Raw genomic sequence first — 25,861 nt, 5'->3', positions numbered from 1 at the left:
TTGCACTTAATTAATTACTGTCTTTTAAATCATTTTTCTAGGGATTTGGAATGCCTATGTTCTGAAGTCTGCTGAAGACATTTTACAAATTTGGAACTCTATTGTTTAGAGCTAGAGGCCTATATACTGTGATAGCTTGTATGAAAACCACATTTTTGATGTGATACGGTTTGATTTTTAACCAAATGATTAAGGTCAATCCCTTTTTGTAGTGACAGAAAGAAGAGGAACTTCCTAATGACACAAAGGAATGTTGGCCAATCCAGTCACCTCAGAAAGGCTGACCTAAAAAATCATTTGTATCCCTGTTCTTGACTGTCCTAATACAGATTTTTTTTTCTGGATGAGGAGGAAGTTTTAAATTGTTAAGACAGCTGTCAAAATAAACACTGTTCTACATGTTTTCTGAAAACAACATTGAGTGAAAACAGAACTTTTTACCTTTATTTTTCTGCTGTACAATTTAAAACAGTTTTAACATTTGCCTTTTTATGTTTTAAAAGCTAGCCATTTTTATTAAACCTATGCCTATCAGCCATTGACTAGCAATGATGCTATAAGCAGGTCATTCTGGCTACAGAAAAGTGTTTTTGAACACACTGGATTTGATTAACATTATGGTACGCTTATGTCCTCTCATAGGCATTGAGAAGAACACTCTTATAGAAGAGGTTAGAATTCTAATGACGTGCATCTCTGCCAAAAAATTTCAGATTCTGATATGATAAACCCAGATTTTATACTCTTGAGAAGATTTATTTTTATTTATAATGGGACATAAAGTAAGAGATGTCCATGAAGCCACTTTTCCAACAGATGCTGTGTAACATTCATTTTATATAGCACATGGGGACACAAAAACAGTAAATTTTCTATTGGTACTTGCTCTGTGCATTTTTAGCAACTTATACCAGCAAATAAAGTATTCTCAGTAAAACACACAAATGGTTCTCAAGTAATCACTTTGCTGTTTTTACTACCTACTTCAAGCCCTGCCAGTCCAAGGTACATAAACAGCAACTTTCCTATTTAAAAAACAAAACAAAGCAAAACAATAATTCAAGGGTGGGGAAAAGGAATCACTTTAGCATACTAAAAGCAATTTTAACTGTACCATAAAAAAGTCTACTTTCCATGCCGTAAATACCCTTTTGCGCTATTTTTGTAAATTAATTTTGCCAGTTAGAAGTACTGTATGTGCTGCATAGAAATTTGTGCTTAGATGGTGAAGTTCTTAAGCTTACAATGGAATACAGCTACATTTTCAGTGTTAACTGTGCATATTAAGAGTAATTATTTGAAAAAAATACGATTTTTCAAAAAAGTAAAAAAGTCAAAAAAAAACACAAAAACCCAAAACATTCTCAGCTAATTCATTGTAATAAGAGATTTTTCAATGTCTTCAATAATTTGGAATTTCGTTATGCTTCGATTTTATGACTCTGCCTAGTAGCTGCTACTTAGTTAAAACTGGCCTGATATCAGAGGTGCTGGCCATCCACAACTTGCACTGACTCTAGTATCTCTAAGAATCAGCCCCAAAATGTTAATCTTCCTTTCTGCATTCTAATATTAGCATTTGAGATACAAAGCAGATTGACCCACTTGGAGCACAGCAGTTTTAGAGGTGCTTTTTTTTTTTTTTTTTTGCAGCAACAGCAAAATAATCATGGAGCTTTTTTTATTTTACAAGCTTATTTAAAAACAAAACAACGTCAATACCCAGTGCTTACTTGCTGGGAGGGAAAAGAATCTAAAAACAAACCAGCATTTCACAAAGCTGAGGTTTGTTTTTTTTACAACACGTGCAGTTCTCAGACAGAAAAATATGTTGCCAAAAATGTTTGACTAGCTAATTCAGCCATTCCTCTGACATTGGTTGGGTAATGTATAAAACATGAGACGTGGCTGGAACTTAATAAAATAACATTACCTCCCTTTCTCTTCTGTCCATCCCAAAGGTAATAGGGGTGGGTAGGAATGGCTGCATTAAATTAACATCACGATAACTCTGTGAGCATAGTAGCATAATAAATGCTGCCCGGTTTGAGTCATAGTCTCAGACGAACCTTGTGCTTCACAGTCCTCTGTGTGGAAAACTGAGTCCTAATTTAACATTGTAGAATACTGTATAACAAACATTTATTATCACGGTACCTGCAATGGGTTTCCAGTTCAGTTTGCAGTCAATAGGTTTTTTGTATTTTGAGTGTCTCCTTGATTGGTTTTGCTAGTAATTCTGTAAATTGTACATTTACAATATGAGGTTTTTTTTTCCTTTTGTACAATTTAAAACTGATGCTTCACCTTTCATTTAATAAACTATTCAAAATCATGAGTATGATGAGCACCCTGTTCACTACAACTTTTTAAATACTGGTTTGGGCCATCACATCCTGTCATCCCATTTATTAGCCAGATGAAATACTGGAAGGTAGTTCTCATGTAATACAGGCTTCACAACCAAATTTCTTACACCTACCTTAGCCAATCAGCCTTAGAGAAAAGGAAAACCCTGTTTGTTCTTTTTAATTTTTTCTCCACTGCGGTATATATTTGGTTTTTGGTTGATCTTGGGGGTTGTATTGTGGGAGTGCTGCAAATTTGGTAGCTCATCACACAATTTGGGAGAGTTGCATTGTTGAAAAGTTTGAGTGTTCTCTGTCTTTGCCACACTATAAAGCTTCTAATTGTTCAAAATGTCACAAAGTTTGAGAAAAATTTCTCTCCTGTCATGTACGTCTCAAGTGATCTGGACCACGTAGAAAGAAATAGACATGGTAAAGGCCTGGAAGGGCTAATCATCAACTGGGCTAAAGGAAAATTTGCAGGTTCACTAAATTAAATGCTTTTTGTTATTCCCATGTCTCAGAGAAAGAGGTGCTATTTTTGTCCAACCCATGAATGATTTCATCTTTGTAGTGCTAAAGAAAAGTGACTTACTTGTCATCTGGCATGCCTCCCAAGGAAAAATCATCTGAGACAGAGAAAGTAACAAGATCCAGCAGGTGAGGAATGGGGGATTCAAGGAAAAGACAGTACTCTCTTTTCAGAAGGATTCACGGTCTGAACTGCATTCTGGGTCTACTGAGACACAGCCTGAACACTGACTCTCTGACTGCTTCTAAGTTATGCTTAACTCCTGACGCAAAATGGAACACAGTAAGTCGCTTGTCGTGCTTCTAAGTTAAGGACTTCTGTTTGTTGAAAGGATTTTTATATTTTTTGTTTCTGCAGGGGATTGGAATTCAAGAGAAAATTGGATAGCGTGGCCAGATCAGCTTTCCAGTGTGTTTCTAAAGCACTGTGCAGGTAGAGCAACTGAGTGCTTGGAAATCAACAGGATATACAAGCCAAATTGTTGTGCTGGCAAGGGGTAGAAGAAAGGATGAGGTCTACATAACAAAGGTTAGGAAACAAGAACGGTTGGTTACGCTTTTTCCTTTGTGACATAACAGTTGGGGGTTCTCATTTAGTGTCTCCTGACTCTGGTCAGACTGAAAAAAACTACGTGCATATCATTTTGCTGACTTGACTTTTGCCTCTAAACTTGGGACAGCCACTCTCTTAGCTACTGATTAGCTTTGAAAAAAATCCTATTATTCCTTCTTGATTAACTCTTACAAACTCTAGATTAAACCATTTCTCACAATTCAAGAACTCAGTTCATTGCAAGGACACACCCCCGTATTTACATTTCAGCTTACCTTGCCTTATTGTTGCAGCACGCTGTCTGTTTCCCAGGGCCCTAGGAGCAGGCAGTGCTGAGGTACAACCAGGTACATTCATGCAGCTTTGGTGTGTTTGCCGCCAGGACAGTATAGCCGTAACCTGAATACATCGCCTCTAGTTATTACAAAGCTGGGATCATACTTGAAACAGTCCTTCTGTACTGTCTTTTCAGATTATTTTTTTTTTGTGAGTATGGTCTGCAAGCTCCATGGCTGAAGTCAGCAGGACACCAGCCTGCACCTACCTGGGAAGAGATGCTCCCTGGAAAGTTGCCATCTTATCGCTTTCTTCCATTTCACACGCTTGGGGAGTGAACAGGAGCAGCTATGATGTACAGGTGTAGTAATTCTCTACCTTATAACATTGTACTGTTAATTACTGAGGTTGCTCACAACAGATGTCATTACAGGGACTTCACATGATTGGCATGTGTTTGCAGTAGCGCTAAACATAGTAGCCGTTACTAGCTTCTGGGGCTGTAGTTACAATGCAGCTCCTAATGTGCAGACTGAGCACAGCCACAGTAACAACTACTGGAGTGGTTCCTTGCAAGTCTGGCAAATAATCATAGGAGAAAAATAGGCTGGAAGGCACCTCTGGAGGTTTCTACCTTAACCCCCTGCTGAGGGGAAAAAAAATTGTGTCCCCCATTGGAATGTCCCTTTTTTTCAACTTGGGCAAATTGTCTCGTGTCCTTCAAGGGGAATCTGGCTCCATCTTCTCTATACCACCTATGCCCCCACAGCTTGGGTATAACTTGATACCAACCTGGGACCCAGCGCTGCTTCAGCCAGCAAGTAAAATCTGCGACTTGGGAAAGTCTAACAGAGAGACAGAACAGGTTAGCCTGCAATATGCAAAGCTTGGATTCCAGTGCACCAAAATCCAAGCCAAGGATTTCTTCTGTCAGTCCATGGTGCAGCAAGTAGTCAGATTCCAAGGGTGCAGACCCAGGGCTGTGCTTTAACTGCACAGATGTCTGATGGCTCAGCAGCGAGAGGTCACTGCAGCTCTGCCTGACTGAGCCACCTCAAGGGCCCAAAGAAGCATTCAACCTTAAACAATTAGTAACAGCTTGTCTGCAGCAGGCATTGCAGGTTGTGTTGATTATTAACCTACAAAAAAATGGTTTACAAAGATGAACCAGTAAGATCCCAAATTAAATGAGGTACGTACTATAATTTATTGATGATTATTAGCAAAATCAAAGTAAAATACTTCTATTGCAAAGTAGAAAGCCACATAAACATAAAGTATTTGTATTCGGAATACTGCCATGTCTTCCAGCATGGCCAAGTCCCTCCTTACACTCACAGTGGGATATTAGCATGTTTCTTCCAGGGACTGGACTGTGTTTTACTAGCCAGCACATCAAGGTCACGGCAGATGCGCGTGCGGGTGGTTGAAGGCTGGATGATATCATCAACAAACCCTGTAAAAACAAAGAAACAACAGCCAACCATGAAGAGGCTGCCTGTCAACCTTCTATATATAGGTTGTGATGTAAATTTTCAAAATCAAAATGATATTTGAATAAACAGTTCACAAGTTAACAAATTAACTTAAGAATTTAAAAATAGCTTAAAGAGGAAATACTCCAAGTTATAAAATTAAAAGCAGTTGTCTGTTTGTTTGTTTAAAAAAAAGCAAAAGTTAGCAAGCCAAAAAATTTTAGGAGGAGGAGGTTTTACTAAGTACTGCTCCTGTTACTGCAGTTTCAGGCATACCATCTCCACGAATTCACTATTAATTAGTCTGACTTAAAGGTTCAGAATTGCTGATTAGAAGAAGAATCCCTTAACTTTGCATGTGCAGCAGTCTATTTTTTTTCTGGCTCAAACAGCAGTAACAGTCTACTACAGAACCAGAGGGAGTGATACCGTAGATATTAGCTATGGTGGAAAAGAGCTTGGATTGAGACATCCCAGCTCTGTGGCGCTATTTACGATAATTAAATGTAGTACAAAAACAATAGAGTAAGCCAGCATAACTGGAAACATGTAGAAGTGACTACAGATTCTACAGAACTGCCTTCCAGAGCACAGTTAATGCTTTGAAGCTAGACGTAAAAATCCTTTTAAAAGAAAACCAGGAAAAATCACCCCAAGGAGTCCTGGACTTCATCACTGAACTGGATTGTGACCCTTTCTTAAGGCCACTGATCTGCATCTAGAACCATCAAGTAAATTGTCAAAGCACCTGTAATCTTTAACTAACAGTCTTGCGTTTCATGGTGCTTCTATTGCCTACAAAATTGAAAGTAAGCTTTTCAGTGCAGTCCCCATATCTCACCAGTTTCTTCCCATATGAAGCCTTTCAGAGGTGTTTTTGGTCTAGATGTGGTTTTCCTTCTCATGCCCAAGTTATGGTATGTCTTGCCTAAATAACCTTCTAGCAAAAAGTTTACTCAGTAGCTACAAATTTATCTACATGCAATGTCAACCTCAAAACAAGGGACACAATGTGTGAGATAACAATACCTCTCATGGCTGCAGGAAAGGGGTTTGCAAATTTTTCCACATACTCTGCCTCTGCATCTGTCTCTTTTCCTCTGAAAATGATCTGGACAGCCCCCTAGAAAGATAAAGTTCACAGGTAAGTGACAGTCTTCAGCCCACACAGCGGGAACCTGTCTGCTTTACCAGCTCCCTCCCTGCCCCCACCACGTGCACTCGGGTAAGGTGCTTCATAGACGACAGTCTTCATCTGACAAAGCTGCCACTGCAAAGACTGGGATGGCTGCTGCACACCAGCATGAGAGTCAGCATGCATTTATTCACCTTGGCACCCATCACTGCCACCTCTGCAGTAGGCCAGGCATAGTTCGCATCTCCTCTTAAATGCTTTGAACTCATCACATCATAGGCACCCCCGTAGGCCTGGAACAAAAACCAAGGGATTAATTAACATGAAGGGACCTCACAGAGAAACAGTTTACTTTCTTCCCGCAACTTTTATCATTCCAAAGACAAGCAAGTGGGGCTACACTTGTACGTGTAAGAGAGCGTGCAGAACCTACAGGCGGCTGTGATTTGGTCCATCAACACATCGGTACAAGGCTCTTGGCTTTTGCAAGCACACGTGTTCAAGACATTTCCACTTCTTTGGTCAAAATCATGAAGAATTGTAAAAACTCCACTGCAACAATCTCCGAAGACTAGACGTCACAAACTAGAACCACAAAAGAGCAGGGAAGGGAGCTGCTGAAATGCAAGGCCATTCTTGATGGCAGATAAGAGGAGTCTGCATATCTGCAGCACTAGGCCTCACCCTGCACGTGCATTCAAACAAACCGGCTGCCCTGCTTCTGGAATCTCCTGGCCAGGGAGCACAGCACTCAGATCTGCAATGCTCCACTCTGGTACTGGAAGTGGTCCAGACAGCAATGGTAAACAGATACTGCAGAACTGCAGAGCAAACTGCAGCAGAGTCTGTTTCAAGGCATTCCTAAAAACTATGGCAAGGATGCAAGCTTGGAAAAGAAAAAAAAAAAAAAGAAGAAGAAAGTAATATTCAGAAGGAACAGGGAAGGCAAAGGGATAGAAAGCTGAAAAGTTTTTTTGCTTTTCGCCATCCTAAGTCTATCGGAAAAAAGCTTGTCAGGAAAAAAAAAAACACAACTAAACAAACAAACAAAAAAGCAAAAACAGAACAGGAGGGCAGACCAGCAAGAAAAAAAGTTGAGAGATGTTTAGCGAAACCTTTAGGAGCATAATGTACCTTATAGAAAAAGAGAAAGCAAGAAAATTAAGGGGAGTATAGGAGAAGTATATTGAAGAAGAGAAACCACACAAGTGTTAAGCCTGTGAGGAAAGCAGAAAGACAAAATCAGCGCTGCTTCTGGAAAAGGAGACTGAAGTTCCAGGAATAGAGCAGTAATATTCTAAGAATAAGAGAAATGGCCTCTTGTACACTGACAAAGATGGGACAAATGGAGGTATAACAACTGCAGAAAGCAGGAGGATAGACATACAAAGCTTCACAAAAGTAAACTTGCTGTTAATGAAAACAAACTCATTTTATAAACCACCACCATGGAATTATACCAACTTACTTTTCTGGTGATGACAGTAATTTTAGGCACAGTTGCTTCTGCAAAGGCAAACAGTAGTTTGGCACCGTGACGGATGATTCCACCATACTCCTGAGCTGTACCTACAAAAGCCAGAAATATTATTTTTCACTCCAGGAAGTTCACAAAAAAAGGATATACAGTTGGGCAAGTGTCATCATCTATTACCAGCAGCAAACCTAACAACAACCAGAGCGGTGTTAATATCCACGAGCAGGTAGTATTGCAGGCGATGTTCTCCATAAGATGCGGAGCAGCTCTACAAAACACCTCACCAAAAGAAACATAAAGTAAGTCTCTGTGCATATAAGGTCACAGAAGTGTAACGCTCACCAGATGGTATCTTCCCAGGAACAAAATTCAGTTACATAAGTTTGAAGACTCCAAATGTGATTAGCAGAGAAACATGCAGCCTAGATTCACTTCTCCAGAAACCCACACTCTTCCAAAAGCCTTTTTTCTAGACCATATTAAAGGCAGCTTGGCTACCAGACCAAAGACCTGTGCTAGTCTTCCTTCAAGCAAGCCCAAGATGGTGGACCTTAGAGGACACAGCATGAAGTCCTCTGTAAGCAATCTCACAGCTGGTAGTTTATGAGAATGATCATATGCAGCAAGTAGGAATACAGGTCATACATTTTTAGAGGATGTCCTACAAAGTTCTGTCACAAGAACAGGCCTAGCTGATAGTCTTAGGATCATGACTTCTCTGAAGATACAATCAGAGTATTCAGCAGCCGTAGATTTTTATCAAGGCCCAGCTCCAGCAAATCAGTACCTAAAACAACAACAACAACAACAACTATCTTTGACCTCTTTGCAAAAAACATATCATAGCAAAGCCAAAATTGATGGTAATGCAATTATCGGGTTCAAATTCCTACCTGTGAGACCCACAGAAGATGGAAGACTTGATTATTTTTTTTGTATTTGCCTACACTATTGAACTTGCAAAAGGAAATGGTCAAACCAAAAGTCTGACAAGATGAAAAAGCAAAAAGGCACAAGATTCCAAAAGAAAATACACAGCGATGAGCAAAATCTGAGATAATTACATGCAAAAATGAAAATAGGTAAATCCGTGTCAAAACTTGGGTTCAGTCAGAGCCTTAGGGATAACTGATTGCTTTCTGTTAAAGCAAGCCAGGGGAAAAAACAAAACAAAACAAAAACAAAAAACTTCAAGCTGCACAAGACCCCAGCTTTTGGAGCACCCACCCAACCTTTCCGAAGACTTGTCTCAGTCTCAAGATCTTAGGCTCCTACTTGCAAGAGCAACTCTGACCTTTCTGAGGAAGAAGCTCTTCAGCAACTATTTTCCCTCTTGATGGCACAGTGTTCACAAGACCAGATGATTCTGATCCAAGCACCAAAAGCCCCAGCTGCAACAGCCAGTTGAGGGAACACGACCACCCCAGGAGGCGTAACAAACTGATAAGTAACTTTGGAAAAGCCTTTTACAGAATCCAAAGACATGACAGAAAAACACTTCATAGATAGCAAGAAAGACAGCTAAGTAATTCATCACCAAAAGACTAAGTAACAGCCGGAGGACACTTGGTATTGCTCTGCCTTGCGTACCCACAGAACACGCACATGGAGGCAGTGCCTTCAGTTACCGTCTGTCATGATGGTGCCAGCAGTAAGGAGCACGTATGGGATGAACCATGGGTGAGGCCTGGCACTTGGAAACAGCAATCTCACGTACTTCAGTTCTAGGATTTCTGAATTTCATACCTCTGTGTATGTAACTCCCCAGTTACTTTCTAGCAGTTCATTCACCTGCTGACTTTTTTTTTTCCTCTTTCAGCACCTGAGATTAACCTCTTACAGTAATTTGGGGTCTTTTTAATGAAAGGTTTAAAAAATAGAGGATTTTAAGTTAAATATGTTTTGTGAGATTTTTTTTAAAACTTACTTGTTAGTCTTATTTGCTGGCTTGACTTCAATGCTTCCACTCAAGTGTAATTTGAGTGTCCAATAATGTATGCCTACACTTAAAAATGTCTGTTCTTAACTGCAATTTCACTTTGGGTTCTTGTATTTCCCTCCAGAGTGTTGGACTTGTCAAACCTACAAACACTTTCCAGTGGCAGACATCTGAACAGCCAGGTCTTATGCCTGGAAGCTGTCAGAAAACATCTGAGATGCTCAACCTACACCCAGAAGCTGGCAAGTACAAACCCTGCAATCTAGTCCCAATCTTAGTTTCTAATTCAGACTTATATTCACTCAGAGTATGTTACTTGAACTGAATTTCCTAACGGTAATGTACTGATCTTTCCAAACTCTGTAAAATCACAGAATCACAGAATCGTCTAGGTTGGAAGAGACCTCCAAGATCACCTAGTCCAACCTCTGACCTAACACTAACAGGTCTCCCACTAAACCATATCGCTAAGCTCTACATCTAAACGTCTTTTAAAGACCTCCAGGGATGGTGACTCAACCACCTCCCTGGGCAGCCCGTTCCAATGCCTAACAACCCTTTCAGTAAAGAAGTTCTTCCTAACATCCAACCTAAATCTCCCCTGGCGCAACTTCAGCCCATTCCCCCTCGTCCTGTCACCAGGCACGTGGGAGAACAGACCAACCCCCACCTCTCTACAGCCTCCTTTAAGGTACCTATAGAGAGCGATGAGGTCTCCCCTGAGCCTCCTCTTCTCCAGGCTAAACAACCCCAGCTCCCTCAGCCGCTCCTCGTAAGACTTGTTCTCCAGACCCCTCACCAGCTTCGTTGCCCTTCTCTGGACACTCTCGAGCACCTCCATGTCCTTCTTGTAGCGAGGGGCCCAAAACTGAACACAGTACTCGAGGTGCAGCCTCACCAGAGCCGAGTACAGGGGCACAATCACTTCCCTAGCCCTGCTGGCCACGCTGCTTCTTATGCAAGCCAGGATGCTGTTGGCCTTCTTGGCCACCTGAGCACACTGCTGGCTCATATTCAGCTGCCTATCAACCAGTACTCCCAGATCCTTCTCTGCCAGGCAGCTTTCCAGCCACTCATCTCCCAGCCTGTAGCGCTGCTTGGGGTTGTTACGCCCCAGATGCAGGACCCGGCACTTGGCCTTCTTGAACTTCATGCAGTTGACCTCAGCCCATCGGTCCAGCCTATCCAGATCAAATACAACAAATACAACAGCATAGAATCGCTATAAAGCCTCAGATCTTCCTTCTTTAGCTTTCTCTATTTTGTATTTATCCTCCATTTTTCTACTTTAAAACAACATTCTATTATGCCATAAAAATTTACTATTTCTAACTGGCTACATGAAAATAACTTTGTTCTTGGGTTGTATGTGGCCACACTGTGGCTACTGAAGTGCTAAGGAGAACCAAGTTGTTTCTTGATCCAAATAAGAATAGGAGGGTGTGTCTACAGGAAAGAAAGGAAAGGAGGCAAGAACAAAGAGGAAGTTCTCTTCTGTATTGCCTCATTGTTAAAGCATGCAAAATGTATTGTATTAAGATATGAAATTGAATGTTGACTAGTGACATTGACTGTATTAGTTCAGTACCTCCAGCAACGAGCAGATTTTGAACACAAAATGCATCTTCAAGGTGCCCTCAACTGACACTCCTAGCACAGCTTTGACCTGCGGCCTCCCTGCCCACAGGAGGATCAGCGGAGCTGCTCTCCCAAAGAATCCCACCTGCAGGGCTGGAAGCTGGGTATCGGACTGCTTGCCACTGCATCTGGGGAAGTCCCTGCCTTTGCAGAGCACTCTGGTAACGCTGTCCAGCCTATAGGCACATAAATAAAACAGGTGAGTCTTTAAAGGGACATGGAGTCTCATTATAGCAAAGAACGTGAGTGTTACTTCCATGTTGTTTATGGCACGGACATCATCTCCAGAGAACGCAGGGTTTTTGTCCTAGATAAGTCACCAGCTGCAGCTTTGCAGTTGTGCTGGACTCCCAGCAAGGAGGTCATCTTAACCCTCCTAGATCGATAGGCCTTCACCTCACTCTCAGCCCTGGCCAAGTGGTCGTCCCAGTGTCTGTAACCAGTCTGCTAACCAGTTCGGCACTAACTTGCTGTATGAACTGCCCTCTCTTCAGTGAAGCCCTGCAGAGCTTTGTCATTTTAAAACACACTTGTAGAAATATTATTGGCTTATTTAAGCAATCTTTTTTTCTGGAATATAACCTGCATATCACATCCTATTGTGATGACTGGTGTACTTAGAATACAGAGGTTTTTTTGTTTGTTTGTTTCTTTCTTTCTTTCCCCAAACAGTAGCCTTTTAAAATCTGTCTTATTTAAGGTCCAGTATAATAAACAATCTTCTTAGGGAGTCATTAAAACAGGTTTTTACACTGCCACCTTCTCCTACTTCCCCTGCCCCAAAACTAACTGAAATAAAATGACAAGGCATACCTGGCAAAAATCCAGGAACATCCACAAAAGTAATCAAAGGTATGTTGAAAGCATCACAGAAACGAACAAAGCGGGCTCCTTTCACGGAAGAATTTATGTCCAAGCAGCCTAAAGTTAAGAAAACAGGGTAAGGTGTTAATGATCTGCTAATGGCAGTAATTCAAGGCAACATCAAAATCACACACTGTATTTTAGCTGAACTGTTTTGAAAAGAAAAAAATCTTATCTCTAGCTAACGTACAGATTATCATGAATTTTGCTGTTTCAGTTCTAAGATTAAAGTACAAGTTACATTCTACAAGCAGTCATTTCATTTTTCTGAAATATAACCTGCAATTTCAGTATCCTTTGGCAATGACCACTGTGCATAGAGAGCTCCTATCCCAGAGCTCCTATCCCAAGAAGTCTCAGGTTAAATTATATTCTTGTAATTTACAAGAAATCTTTTGTTTTAATTTTATCTGTATTGATTTTTTTTTCCAGGTCATTCACTGGAACTATGCAAAAAAAAACTTTTGAAAAAAAAAACCCACTCCCTAGTTAAAAAGGGAAGGGTGATCTTAGCTACAGGTGTTTGTACCTTTATATCTAAATTACTTGAGATTGAGCCCCACACTTGTATGTCTGAAACCTTTGCATTTTCAGAAGAGCTACACTACAGAAGAGCTTTAGGTATTTAAATGCTGTGGACCTGAAGTATGAAGTTTCCATATTATGCTTAATCCAATTAATTACAGGCTGCTGCCAAGTCAGTGGTGGTCTTCTACCCACCCTGTTCATGTGCTGCTACCACTTCTCTTGTGCTAGATACAGCAAGCCTTTTGTTACATGTTTTGTTGATTCAGTAAAGAAATGTGTGCTTTTTTTTCAGGCAGTTTTACAACTCTCAGCAAGCAAGTCACAAAAATGCACAACAAGATTCAAGACAAAGAAAGTGGTAGAAAAACACGGTATGATAGAGTGGCAGACAATACAAACCATAACCAGTTAATTTCATAGCCAGACAGCAAGTGTGCAAAAAAGACAAAACACAGTTCATTAAAAAGTTTCACATCAGACTCCTACAGCTGTCTCCAACCTGATGCTACTTTGGGTTGGTTGCCCACAATCCCAACAGTTCTTCCGTTCATCCTGGCAAACCCAACAACAATGTTTCTGGCATAGGAAGGCATGATCTCGAAGAATTCCCTTTCATCGACAATCTGCAAGAGAGTTAGGCAGAGCCCTCAGGATGACGTAAGTATGTTTATTTCTCTACATAGGCAAACATAAAATCAGCTGTTAGTATCAGAAATCTTAACGTTTCAGAATTTGCAGAAAAAGAAAAAAAATGAGGAGAGAAAAAAAATCTTTTTGTCATCTTTGCAGGAAGCGTCTAGTTCTGCATTTATTATCAAAATTGCCACCTAAGCATTCCATCAGAGAAAATCATCTTTATGACATTTCCTCTGCAGTAAGCCTGTTTTCCTAGCTTATAACAAATAAAAATCTCAAACCGGATGCTGAGAACTTCTTTCTCACAAGGCAATTACTGGCAAACTGCACGTTTGGAATAACAGTTTCCAGTGATAAAAAGCAAATACTACTTCTTCAACTCAGGGACTTTCCTTTATATATATTTAATACCTACTCTATTTCTTTGCAAGTTCAGAGCGCTTTATTAATAATAGAGACCAACATAAGGTGCTCTGCTGCAGCCGTAGCTGTGCACATCCCTGAGGTCACTGATGTTGCATAAGATAGAGGGGAACGGAGAAACACTTTTATCTGCAGCAGAGGGAATAAATGAGCTACGTCAAACACACCTAACTGGAAACACAAATCCTTGGTCGCTGCACTTCTCTCTGAGGTTGAAGTTCCAGTGTGTGCTCTGCAAAGTGACATCCACTGGTGTGTAAAGCAGCATCAAAATTCACATGTTCAAAAAAAAGATCATAATTATACATGGAGCAGTGGCGACACCTATACACGGCTGCCAAGTGTTTTCTACTATAACTCCTTGTTTTCAACTGTTTATGACAACTTCACCTATACGCACTGCAGTTTGACAGTCCTTCCAGAGAATGAGGCAAATGAAAAGGTGCAAAAAATGTATTATTTAATGCATTATTAATGCTTTATTTCCTTTCTTAATACTTCTGAGAGTCCGTAGGTGCCTTTTTTCCACTAATTCACTTAAGAATGTTTTAAATTTCACCTTTTCACTTGGAACAGATAGTACTGAAATTCAGAATGGAAGAAACTACAGATTAAAAACATATCCTGAGCTTTCCTTTTTCCACTAAAATTAATCTAAGGGCAGCCAGTTACAAATTGAAGTGTTCGCTGAGTAAGGGTGTGGAGAGAGACAGTCAACTCAAATAGCAAAAGGGAAAAATCTGGAAAAATCCTACAAATCTGAACTCTCCCCAGCCACCATATACAAGCACATACAAGCTGCCTGTGAAACTGACTCAGAACCCTAGGTCACCTGCCATTCAGCATCTGACTGGTAGAAGTACCAGATGGAAATTTTAATATTCAAAATTCAGACTCCCCAGGTGCTCCACACCTTACAAACCTGTTCTCTGCACAGTTGTTTACAATGTAGTAAGTCGTTACAACTGTAAAAAATGAATTGCTCACTTAGGCAAGCGCATTACCAACATTGCTTATGCTTCTTTCGTAAAATCTCCATTATTTATATATTACAATACTGGTTTTTAGTTAAAAAAAAAAAAAGGTTTATTTCCCTACCACCCTCCCAGGAGATCTGCCTCACTCAGTGAAACATTGATGCTAGAGTTTGCAAGCTTCTGACTGCTTGACTTAAAATTAAAAAAATATTCTTGTATTTTGTGTATGTACGTGACTTAGAATAATTGGTGACGTGTAGCCCTTTGAATGTCCTCTACGTAGTTTATTACCTTTTATGAAAAAAGTGATAAAATTCAAGACAGCAGTTAACAAACAAGGGGAGGTTCAACTCCACATGGAAAACTGAGTTATAGCATCTTTTATCGGTACAGTTATGCATGCAGCGTGCGGAGATACATCCTGAAAAGAAACATTGAGATTCCTTTTATCTGCTAAAATCTTGTTTCTGCAGCTTTTGTTGTCCCTTCATGCATGGCCACTACACAGGGGAAAAATAAGTAACCTGTAAAGACTAGAAAATAGATCTTAAGCAGCATTATTAGCTTCTTTCCATTATTTACATCTATATATACACAGAATGTAAGATATTTATACTTTTCTCAGCAGTGCTCAGACTCGCAGACTTACAGAGTGTATGATATCCAGCATGTCGTAGGCTTTAGTAGATTCAGTTGGGACAATTGTGTCCAGCTCAGGAACCAAACGGTCACTGCAGAAAATAAGGATAAAAGCAACAATATTTACAGATCAGGTGAACACCAAGAAATGAACTCAGGCAAACAATTTCAACTCTCTGAAACTTCATGGGAGCTGCTACTCGAACATGGGGAAGGAGACAGCGCTCACTGCAGCCCTTTGTGCCACCGGCCACAGGGGACAATTTGCTGCTCTGAGCTCCTTGGGGAGCAAAAAGCCCGACCAACCTCTCCCTGAAGGAGACGTCTCTTTCGCTGGTACCTCTGCCCATGAGCTCACCCCCTGGACTTACGCTTTCTCCTCCCCGACCAGAGGAGCCACTATTTATTGCCTGTGATGAGTGTCAGCAGGCAGACTGCAGGGGCACGGGAGGCAGGTCCGGCAGCACTTGGGGAAACTCAGCCATGGGGAAAGCATTGGGCAGAAGCTCAAGTGTTCACCAGAGGCAGCACAGCCTGCTTTCCCGGTAGTTACAGCTGGAGGGGTGGAATGGTTTCTCCTGACAATGTTTCCTTGTCATGTGCCTGGACCTACTGCACATAGCAAATTTAGTAGCTGCACTTTTACAACTCTGATGCTTTCCCTGCCCATGCTGCACAATTGTCATCTGAATAAACTTAACCACAGGAAACTTGTCCATACTTACCTGCCCTGCACCAACCAAGGAGAGAATGGTGGGAGGGGAAAGCACGTCCATTCACAGCTTCTTCGGTGTAATGGCTGGGGCTGCAGGATCCTTACCATTATTTGGGTTATCTCAACAATGGTGCACTTCACATGGAGCTTCACATTTAACAAAATCGTGCCACCCTGTTAGCAGCTCACACTATCAGCTACCTCTGTCTTCAATTCTATTAGTTTTGTTAAGGACTTCACAAGTGTTTGCATTCATCGGGTCTCTGGGCTAATTCACAGTCCCAAGAGGTGTCAATTTTTATGAGTCACCTCTGAAAAGGCTTCCAGGAATATTACATTTGTACTATTCCTTACAAAAATACTCTGTTATAAATTGTGTTTCTGCAAAGTTTTTCTTGAATTACTATTTTAATGATGCCATTACTCATACATTTAAAACAATACAACCCACGGCTCTACACATCCAATTTAAAACTGAAGTAAATGATCTGCAGTTTGTCAAAATCAGGCAAAAAGTAGTAACATCAGTCCCTCAGCTGTCTGTGCTCACATGCAGAGACTAGGCAGGCACAGCTCCATGCCGAGAGAGTAACACAATGAATCTTACAGTGATGTTTCTAGTTCATTTCCACAATTAAGAGTATTGCATACAAATATTTTCATAAAATGTTACAATGAAACCTTTATCAGCTGAAAGCAACCACTTTTAGGATACTGAACCCCAAGCTACAATGAGTACTTTTGCTTTCGCATGAAGTAGGTACAAATGTGTTTTAAATTCTGTCCGTTACCTATGGATTATATTCTCAGATATCCCAAGGGATAAGGAAAATGGAAAAGAGAAATTATTGCTCCCATAAATTCACAGAGACAGAGAGGGAAATTATAATGGCAGTAAAATCAACAACCATTGGTAAAATGAAGACATTACCCAGGATATCACAGGGGAAAAAAATCGTCACAGGTAAGGGACATCTGGAGCTTTCTAGTAGGGTCACTTGACACAAAAGGCTGAGAATGGTGTTTAAGATCTCATTTATTAGAAAAGATTTGCTCCTCATCATCAAAGCAGTCATCTGAAGACTGTGAGAGCTTGAGAAAACTGTCACCCAGATCAATACCGGGTTTTATTACACAGAAATACGAAACTGCACTAGGTTACCAGCAGTCAGTAAGTACCTCTTCCAGAAAGTGTATGCATACTTCAGGCTTTCAAGGAAACAGAACTTGCTTACAGTCAAAAACACCAGAAGTTAAATCACACCACACAATGTAGAACTAGACATTCTTCAAAACTGGTGGCCATAAGCACCATAGGAGCCCTCTAACTTTTTACAGAATCCAAGCCACTGACATTAGAAACAAAAAACTAACCAGCATGAGTTTCAGCACGCAAACCTGACATTTTAACACCACAAAGAACCTAACTGGAGAGGGAAAGAAAAACAATAGAGAGGGAGAGTGCTTCTGGACTTAACAATGAAGATGAGAGTATTTAACATTTCATTTACATTATTAGTGGCAATTCCTCCTGGCATAAAAATGGAGCAAGGAGAATGAAATTAGTGGAATGGGCGTTGACTGAAGGATCAACCACAATTCAAAGCAAAAGGAGTCCACTCAGATGTCAGTGTGCTCAGGTGAAATATTACCAATATAAGTATTAACAAAACTGGAGAAATATTGCAGATGCTGCTATACAGACAGGTAAATTTACCAAGCAGATCTGTCTTCACATGTATAAAGACAACTAAATTGAACTTAATACAAATTACTGAGTATTTATTATACTGTGATCCTCTAATAATATATCCAGTGCTACATAAAAGATTGTCTCACTTAAGAACTAATCTCTCAATTAGTAGCTACAGGGTAACTGAAGCTTCTCACAAGAAAATAAACTGCCCATCATAAGATACAATAATTAAAAAATAGACTCTTGCTTCCATAATGAAATTCAAACATCACATTCAAGCCTAGAGAAGCTAAATATCCCAGTACTATGTGTTGAATGCTTAGAAAAAGTGCTTACTTCAGACATAATCCCCCAAATTTACCAAACAATACAAGAAATTTGCTCTGGCTTGTCATTATCAAGACAGAGCAGTCTTCCAGTTTAATAAACTCTTAAAGATCAACATTGTAGAAAATTTAAGGACATGTAACTAATTGATTTGTCTGACCGTTCTCTAAACAGCAACTGGCAAATTTATTTCTCTTTACAGTGAACAATGTATTTCAGACGCCAGAACAGTGATCTGTAAAGTTGATCTAAAGAATCTCCCGAAATTGTTTCAAAGACATTGCAAAGAACAACGAGCACAAAGAGAGGATAACAGTCCCATCTCCCGCGTTCAAATCTACACATGCAGAACCAGAAGACAAACACCACACACACCTAAAACCAAAAGGAAGAACAAGTGTAGGAGCAGCTCCCACACAAGAAAGTGTGGCAACCTTTCAGGGGTTGCCTCCAGAAAGGGCTGAACAAGGGATGCAGCTGGCTCAGGTTGAAAGGTGTTTACTCCACTGACATCCTCTGTCTTTACGAGCAAGGTTGCCTATTGAAGCAGTCCCATGCTGGCTCTGTCTCGGAAAAATTCTCTGATTAAAATCCCAAAGCCCTTCCTTCACTGTCAACTACATAATGGGCCTTATAGGCAGCAACCTAAAACAAAAAACTTATAGCCTCCTTTACCTCTGTTGCTACCCCACCTCTAACCTTAACAAACCAAACTTACCCAACAGACACATTACTGACAAAGCAGGGCAAGATCCCCACTTTTGTGCACTGTGCAACCTTCTGCCTCACTGTGCTCGTTTGAAGGACTGTGAATCTGGACACAGATTACTTTTCCCCATGTCCTGGATACAGCCTGCCTAACACTGCTTTCAGAAAATAAAAAATTAAATCTAACAATGAGCATGTACGTATATACACATGCACAATGGAACACCTCCCGTATTCCCACACTACAGCACAGAAGTATCAGCCAAGTGCCCGGGCACAAGACACTCATTTCTTTACGCTCCTTGTGCCAGAGAAGCCATGGAATTCAGTGGTCAGAGACCACAGTTCTCAGCCAGTTTCCTCTTACCTGGGGTCATGGCATTCACAGACTGGAGCAGGGTCACGGTTGCTAAGAGGTAAATAATTAAAGAACTCTCGGAGATTAAGTAAAGCATCTATATCATTCTCAAAGGCTCTGTGTGCGACTCCTGCAAAGAAGCAATTATTGTAATTATTTTGCAATGTTTCATTTTCGAGTATGTATCCATAAAGATATAAAGAGCTAACAGCAAGATTTTTTAAACCTAGTCTATTAACAATTGGGAATTTCAAGCAACCAAATCCAATCAGCTAAAAATGCCTACAAACTGCGTGGCTATATTAGCCTTTTTCCATGGCAGGTCTGGATTGTTGATTTTATATTTAAAATAATGTGAACTGGTTTATCAGCTGTCACAGACCTAGCAGGATCCCAACCTCCAGGAATTCAATACAGGTTGCGGTGCTGGACTCAAGCTTTGAGCTGCACGCTTTTTCATAAAGCCTGGATCCAAGGGGGGGGTGGGCGTGCACACACACCTGTGCACACATGGTTTTGTTTCATCAGCAGCACAGTTAACACAGAATTTGAGATCCCAAATGAGCCTCAAAAAGATTCATGAGTCACCAAGTCTCCCCAGGGGATTTTTTTTTTTTTTTAATAGAGCTTCATCTCATGATGGCACTTGGTTTTTAGTCGGGAAGTTCAACCAATCACGCTACTAGGCAAACAAGGGATCGTTAACAATCTTTTCGACCTATGCAAATTTCTGGAAAACAAGCAAAAAACTCACCACCCCAAACCTGCCTTGGGAGCTCTGCCCTCCTACAACCTTTTCACTTCTGGAATCTTCTGGATTTGCTACTTTCTCCTCAAAATCCCAGAACTCTCCCACACTCCCACTTTTCCTATTTTGTCTTCCATTACTAAAAGGGACTGGTAAGAGAGCCCTACGCGCAGTAAGATCACGAGTCTAAGTAGAGCTTTATGCCTTAGACTCAAGTGATGCCTATGACTACAAAGATCTGTATTAGGTAATCAGCTGTCGAGCCAGAACAACTCTGTCGTTTACTCTGAAGAACAATTAGTACATGAAGTAAACTATCCAGGTCTCACCAGACACAGCAGTGTGCGTCTTCGCACCCCCAAGCTGCTCTTGTGTGACATCTTCATTGGTAACAGACTTAACTACATCTGGGCCAGTAATGAAAAGATAGGACGTATCCTAGGGGAGGGAATAAAGCAAAAACAGTCAGTAAATGCTAGACCCAAGCTGAAAAAGCACTTAAGGAAAAGCGACGGTCTCTAGAGACTTTCCCCAAAATAAGAAAACAGTATAACATAGGGAAGAAATTCCTAAAAAATCCCTATTGTATTATACCACAAATCCACAAAAAAATCAGTTATCTGCAGGTTACTTGGGAAAGTTATTCTTAACTTTCCATGAAGAATAAAACTGAATCCAATTTAATTTAACCTAGCCTCAATATGGAGACATACTTTGCCATTTCTATACACCCTTTATTTTCAATTTCTGTACTATTCTCTCTGCATACATTATCCGTTTATGCAGAAAAATAATTTAAGACAAAAACAAATTGTTACGTAAAGACAACAGCATGTACTGCTATTTCCTATGACAAAGTAGGAAAGACTAGTTAGCACTGAAATACACTTGAAGAAAGACAGGCGGAAGAACTTTTTGCTGAGTATCCATGAAACTTTAAATTGAATAGGAAAGACTAATTATGGTTCTACAGGTCAAAGTACTAGCATGAAATGCCTAAAAAATACAAGGGGATGAAATGTTTGTCTCACCCCACCTATAAACACTGATTTTAGATGTTACAAAACTCATTAACAAAAATTCTTCTGAAGCTCTTTACAGGCATTACTCTTTTTCTAAAAATCACTTAAGACAGCCTTTTTCAATATTCCCCTGTCTGTGCTTTGAGCAGTAACTGTCACAACCTACCTGCAATCAATACCTGCCAGGAGCACAACGTATCACAACAGTTTATAAAATGAGGTAATGGTATGTGTTCAAAACCAGGTCATACACTTGCCATGCTACCTGACCATATGGAATTGGCAACTTTGGCATTCCAGACAATTTGGTAATATATTAAGTACTCTTACATTAAATACTTTAGACTTTCTTCAAAACTGAAACTTAAAAACAGAAACTATGCAGTTTTGTTGTTGTTGTTTTTAAATGAGCATCTTGAACAAAGTGATTTTTAACAAAAAAAAATTAATCATCTCTTCCTCTATCCTATGTGCAGAATAAGGGAACAGACTATTCCGGTCCTGCTGACAATGACATTAATGATATTCCTGCAGCAAACTCCAAGCCTTTACTGTTCCAAAGCAGGAGACCCTCACCAACCAAATCCTTGATCCACAATCAGTCTGACTGTGACTGATCAATGCAACAAGCAGCAGGTCAGGACACACTGCACCCTTACCTTCACCATGAATGTGAAATCAGTTAAAGCAGGTGAATACACAGCTCCGCCAGCACAAGGACCCATAATGAGGGAAATCTGAGGAACTACCCCAGAGCACAGAACATTTCTCTGCAACAGAAAAAAAAAAACAGACATCTAGTTTTTACACCCTCCCCAAAAAAGTATCTGTATCTTTAAATCTGTTCAGAGATTGTGCAAGAATTCACAATCACAAACAGGAGAAGACATCTGGGTTTATTTACTGGGAGACAAATAGCTGGACAGAATGCCTTAATGCAAATAAAAGCAAGATAATTGTTTCTACTGTTTTGCTTCTTTCTGTTCATGAGCACAAAAGTACAAACTATCAACAGGCAAGAGAAGGTCACCACACCATACAAACTCTATTGTTTCAGCGACTACCTTAATCTCCCACATTCTTGCACTAAATCCTCTATACCTGCTCAAAATGATGACAGAAGTAAATTAAGTGTATTTACCTCCCAAAAGTGAACTGCAACCTGGTTTGTCTCCCTTAATTGGGCAGCAGGGGCCATTGCACCCATACTGAGAACAAATTCATTACACAATACTCAAGGAAATGTCCTAAGCAAGGAATTCACTTGTCATGTTTTCCAAGTTGCAATAAATTTGATCTTTCTGTGCATCATTTCCAGCCTTATATTGGAGGAATAAAGGTCCAGAGGGATCAGAAATTCAGTATTAGAAGTGGTTAGCAATAACACCTGGAATACTGAAACTGTCTAAAGTGAGTATGAGAGATTTGGAGCACTTCCTGGAACTTAGTGATACACTTTAACCATCAGTTAAACCTATAGTTTCTGCACCTCATGTTTTTTTGAAGAAGTACTAAAACTTGGTAGAAAGGGAGGTCCATGTAAGGCCTCTTTTAATCTCATGTAAGGCCTCTTTCAATCAAAAACAAGACTGGCTGGCTTCTCATGGCTACATTTGGAGCTTCGTATCCTGTTTTGGGCCCCAACAAGTCTGACAAACTGGAACACGTCCAGGAGATACCACCAAGATTGTCAGAGACTGGAGTAGGCAGTGTCCAAAGAGAGGGTGCAGGAATGGGGTTTGTTCAGCCTGGAAAACTAAAACCAAAGGGAGAGCCTTCTGCTACTTGTAGTTATGCTGAAGGGTTCTTACACAGAGGAAAGTGTCAGACTCTTCAAAGACCCATTCTTTGAGGAGCAATGGGTTCAAGTCACAGCAAGAGAAATTTCAACTAGATAAAAGAAAAAAAAAATGATTCAAAATAAAAAAAAATCTCTGAGGATGGTTTAGCACTAGAACACAGGCCCAGCAAGGCTGTCAAATCTCCATCCCTAGAGATATTCGTAACATGACAGGACAAGATTAAGCATCCTGGTTTACCTTTAAAGTTGACCCTGCTTTGAGCAGAGTGTTGGCCTATGAACCTCCAGATGTCCCTTCTGACCTGAATTATTCTGTAATTCTATTCTAAAGTAGTAAAGCTGATGGTTGGCCATGGTCAGCCATTAATCAAAGAAACAGAAAAGCAAGAGAAAAGTTAATTTTGAAAAAACCCATTGCCCCAAACATACCACATGGTTGTAAAAAAGAAATAACTAGAAACAGGATGAACTTTGTCCTTTCGGTCAGTGCTACAAAAATCAGATGTCATTGACCCATTCAGCTGCCATTATGTTAAAAAAGAAAAACAAAAAGCCAAAACACACATGCAAAACTAAAGCAAAAAGAAAACTTCCAGTAAGATGACTGATGATGATTTTCAGGATCTATCTGTCACTTGTTTTCAAAACAATTCTAAAATGTGTTTGTGATTATTACTTTTCCTACCATTTGCAGTAAATGACATTTCTCATTCCTACTGAAAGCAAATCATGTTTGTGTTATGTTCACTTACTTTAAAACTATGTGTTTTGGTAGGCATAAAAAATAACGTAATTTCAGTGGAAAAAAGATCAGTAGTGTGTGTAGAGGAAAAAAGTCTTTAGACTGAAAAACACAGTAGAAACATAAAACTTTCACCAGTCTAATCAGTCCTGGATGTCCTCAAATGGTAAGATTAACAAGTTCCATTGTACTGCAAACTGTTCATGGCACAGAAACCTCTGATTTGCATTTTTTTTTCTTCCCTCATTGATCCACCATCTTGATAGAACAGGCACTTGGTGCTTCTGATCTGAGTTCTCACATTATCTTCAAGCGCATAGTGTTTGATTTACTCTACGTCCCCCTTTCTGCAGCAGAAAACTCACCGTTATCAGCCCTAGTGAAAGCAAATCTCCATGAAATCCTTGACATATCTGTATCTCAGACAAGACACAGGGACAACTAGCGGTGGATCACAACCATCAGTCACCTAACAAAACACACTCTGGACTAGAGCATGCCCACTTGTCTCTGACAAACACATCAACACTTTGTGAGAAATTAAAGCCCAACACGTGCAATATGTACTCAGCGTGAATCACAAAATTAAATAGTTGTTTGGGCTTCTCTTCCAATTAAGGAAATTGCCTGTTCTTCTGACAAAGCTCACTATCTAGTGAAACTCCTACAGAGCTTTTAATCAGCTCACAGTATTGGACAAGGTTTAGCATTACTACTGTTTAACAGATGGGTAAATGGAACTAACAAGTAAAGTAATTTGACTAAAGCCAAAACCAAGAAGAACCAAGAGGACAGCCTGTGTCTCGCAAACTGCTTTATCCACCAGGTAACACTGGTTGAAATAGGATGATAGTATCCTGAAGTTTACTTACAAACACCAACTTAAAAACAGGCTTTGTCCTTCTTTGTGGATGGCAAGCCTTCTGGTCATCCAGCAGGCCACTTACCAAAAATATATCTGCATAGCCAGCCAGTGACTCCACTCCCTCTTGGATACGGGCTCCTCCTGAGTCATTCAACCCAATCACAGGCGCGCCAACCAGGGCAGCTTGATCCATGACCTGAAGATGAATACAAAATCCTCATTATTTACCTAGGTAAGCTAAAACTCCAAAGCAGCCGCCACCTTCCTCGTCAAAGTGTACATCCCCTAGAAAAAAATCCACCTAACAGAATTTGAACTGCTTGCATAGCGCTTAGCTTCTTCTCCTTTTCTTGTGTTAATTATCACAGTCTCTAACTGCTTACGGACACACAATGTTTTGGCTCATGCAGACTGTAGGCACATTTAATCCCTCGTGTCCCTCAATATTTATCTGCCTTACTAGCTCTGCATCTCTGTACTCATACTGCATCACCCAGAGCTTGTGCTAAATGACACAATCACAGAGGTTTGGACCAGAAAGGGCCAATCTACCTCTGTTCATGAGAAGTCTCAACTGCACCTAAACCATTCCCTTGTGTAAGTCCAACCTATTCTTAAATGTTTACTGCAGTGGTGACCATGCAATCTCCCAAAGCAGTATATCTAACGCTTGACTATCGTTCTTCACAGAATCACAGAATCATCTAGGTTGGAAGAGACCTCCAAGATCACCTAGTCCAACCTCTGACCTAACACTAACAAGTCCTCCACTAAACCATATCACTAAGCTCTAAACCTAAACGTCTTTTAAAGACCTCATTACAAGTTCTTTGAGAAGACTAAATTTTTGAAATTTAGAACCATTACTTCCTTCTCAACATACAGTAGACAGGGAGATAAATTAATTCACTCTGTCATTTACGAATGCCTCTGCCTTCGTAAACACCCAAGTACCTCAATCTCCCCTCAGTCTTCATATTTCCCTTCATGTTCCTAGACTAAGTAACATCAATTCAATCACATTTGTCCTTTCTACAACCTATTCTCCAGCCCTCTGATCATTTTGGTAACTTGCCTCAAGATTACACACAATACCGCAGCAGAGTCTTGAGTGGGAAGACTGAATTTCTTACATGTTATTTAAAATATCCTTGCTTATTAGATCCCAGCAAAACATCCACCATTTTCAAAACATTACAGCATTGGCATATTATATTAAAATCTGCTTCAACTCTTAAATATTTTTTTCTGTAAAACTACACATGGTCAATCAATCTCCATTTTGGTATTTTAAGTTGCTTTTTCCTGCCCTTTCGATCACTGTTACTCAATTATATCTTATTTCAGACTATCTTTAACTTTTTAAGATTTAAAAGTCAGTCCCGTCTTTCAGAGGTCTTGCAGCATCCACGTTGGATTTTATATTGCCTAGAAACACAG

General features: G+C 40.2%; 2 protein-coding genes across 12 annotated transcripts in view; one reads left to right on the top strand and one right to left on the bottom strand.

Annotated features, from left to right (window-relative positions):
* The window catches only part of STAG1 (STAG1 cohesin complex component), a 185,922-nt gene extending 183,591 nt beyond the window's left edge, over positions 1–2,331 (top strand). For all 9 annotated transcript variants that reach the window (XM_080604104.1, XM_080604103.1, XM_080604102.1 and 6 more), the window contains one exon: positions 42–2,331. In XM_080604104.1, coding sequence (XP_080460230.1) covers positions 42–65 — 24 coding nt within the window. In that variant the 3' untranslated portion in view covers positions 66–2,331. The remainder of the gene's footprint in view (positions 1–41) is intronic.
* A 2,560-nt stretch (positions 2,332–4,891) lies between these two features.
* Positions 4,892–25,861, bottom strand: part of PCCB (propionyl-CoA carboxylase subunit beta) — a 29,476-nt gene continuing 8,506 nt past the window's right edge. For 2 of the 3 annotated variants that reach the window (XM_080604153.1, XM_080604154.1), the window contains exons 5-15: positions 24,504–24,617; positions 21,673–21,783; positions 20,321–20,429; positions 19,253–19,373; positions 15,450–15,531; positions 13,264–13,387; positions 12,186–12,293; positions 7,787–7,887; positions 6,513–6,611; positions 6,213–6,306; positions 4,892–5,164 (exon numbers count right to left, since the gene is read on the bottom strand). In XM_080604153.1, coding sequence (XP_080460279.1) covers positions 5,043–5,164; positions 6,213–6,306; positions 6,513–6,611; positions 7,787–7,887; positions 12,186–12,293; positions 13,264–13,387; positions 15,450–15,531; positions 19,253–19,373; positions 20,321–20,429; positions 21,673–21,783; positions 24,504–24,617 — 1,185 coding nt within the window. In that variant the 3' untranslated portion in view covers positions 4,892–5,042. Of the gene's footprint in view, positions 5,165–6,212; positions 6,307–6,512; positions 6,612–6,751; positions 6,904–7,786; positions 7,888–12,185; positions 12,294–13,263; positions 13,388–15,449; positions 15,532–19,252; positions 19,374–20,320; positions 20,430–21,672; positions 21,784–24,503; positions 24,618–25,861 lie in introns of those variants that run through there. The other variant, XR_013954801.1, reaches the window with a different exon arrangement.

The sequence above is a fragment of the Anser brachyrhynchus genome (genome assembly GCF_964034855.1).
Source record: "Anser brachyrhynchus genome assembly, chromosome: 9".
Lineage (NCBI taxonomy): Eukaryota > Metazoa > Chordata > Aves > Anseriformes > Anatidae > Anser > Anser brachyrhynchus.
The sequence above is the reverse complement of the archived record's forward strand: the minus strand, read 5'-3'. Positions and strand labels throughout refer to the sequence as shown.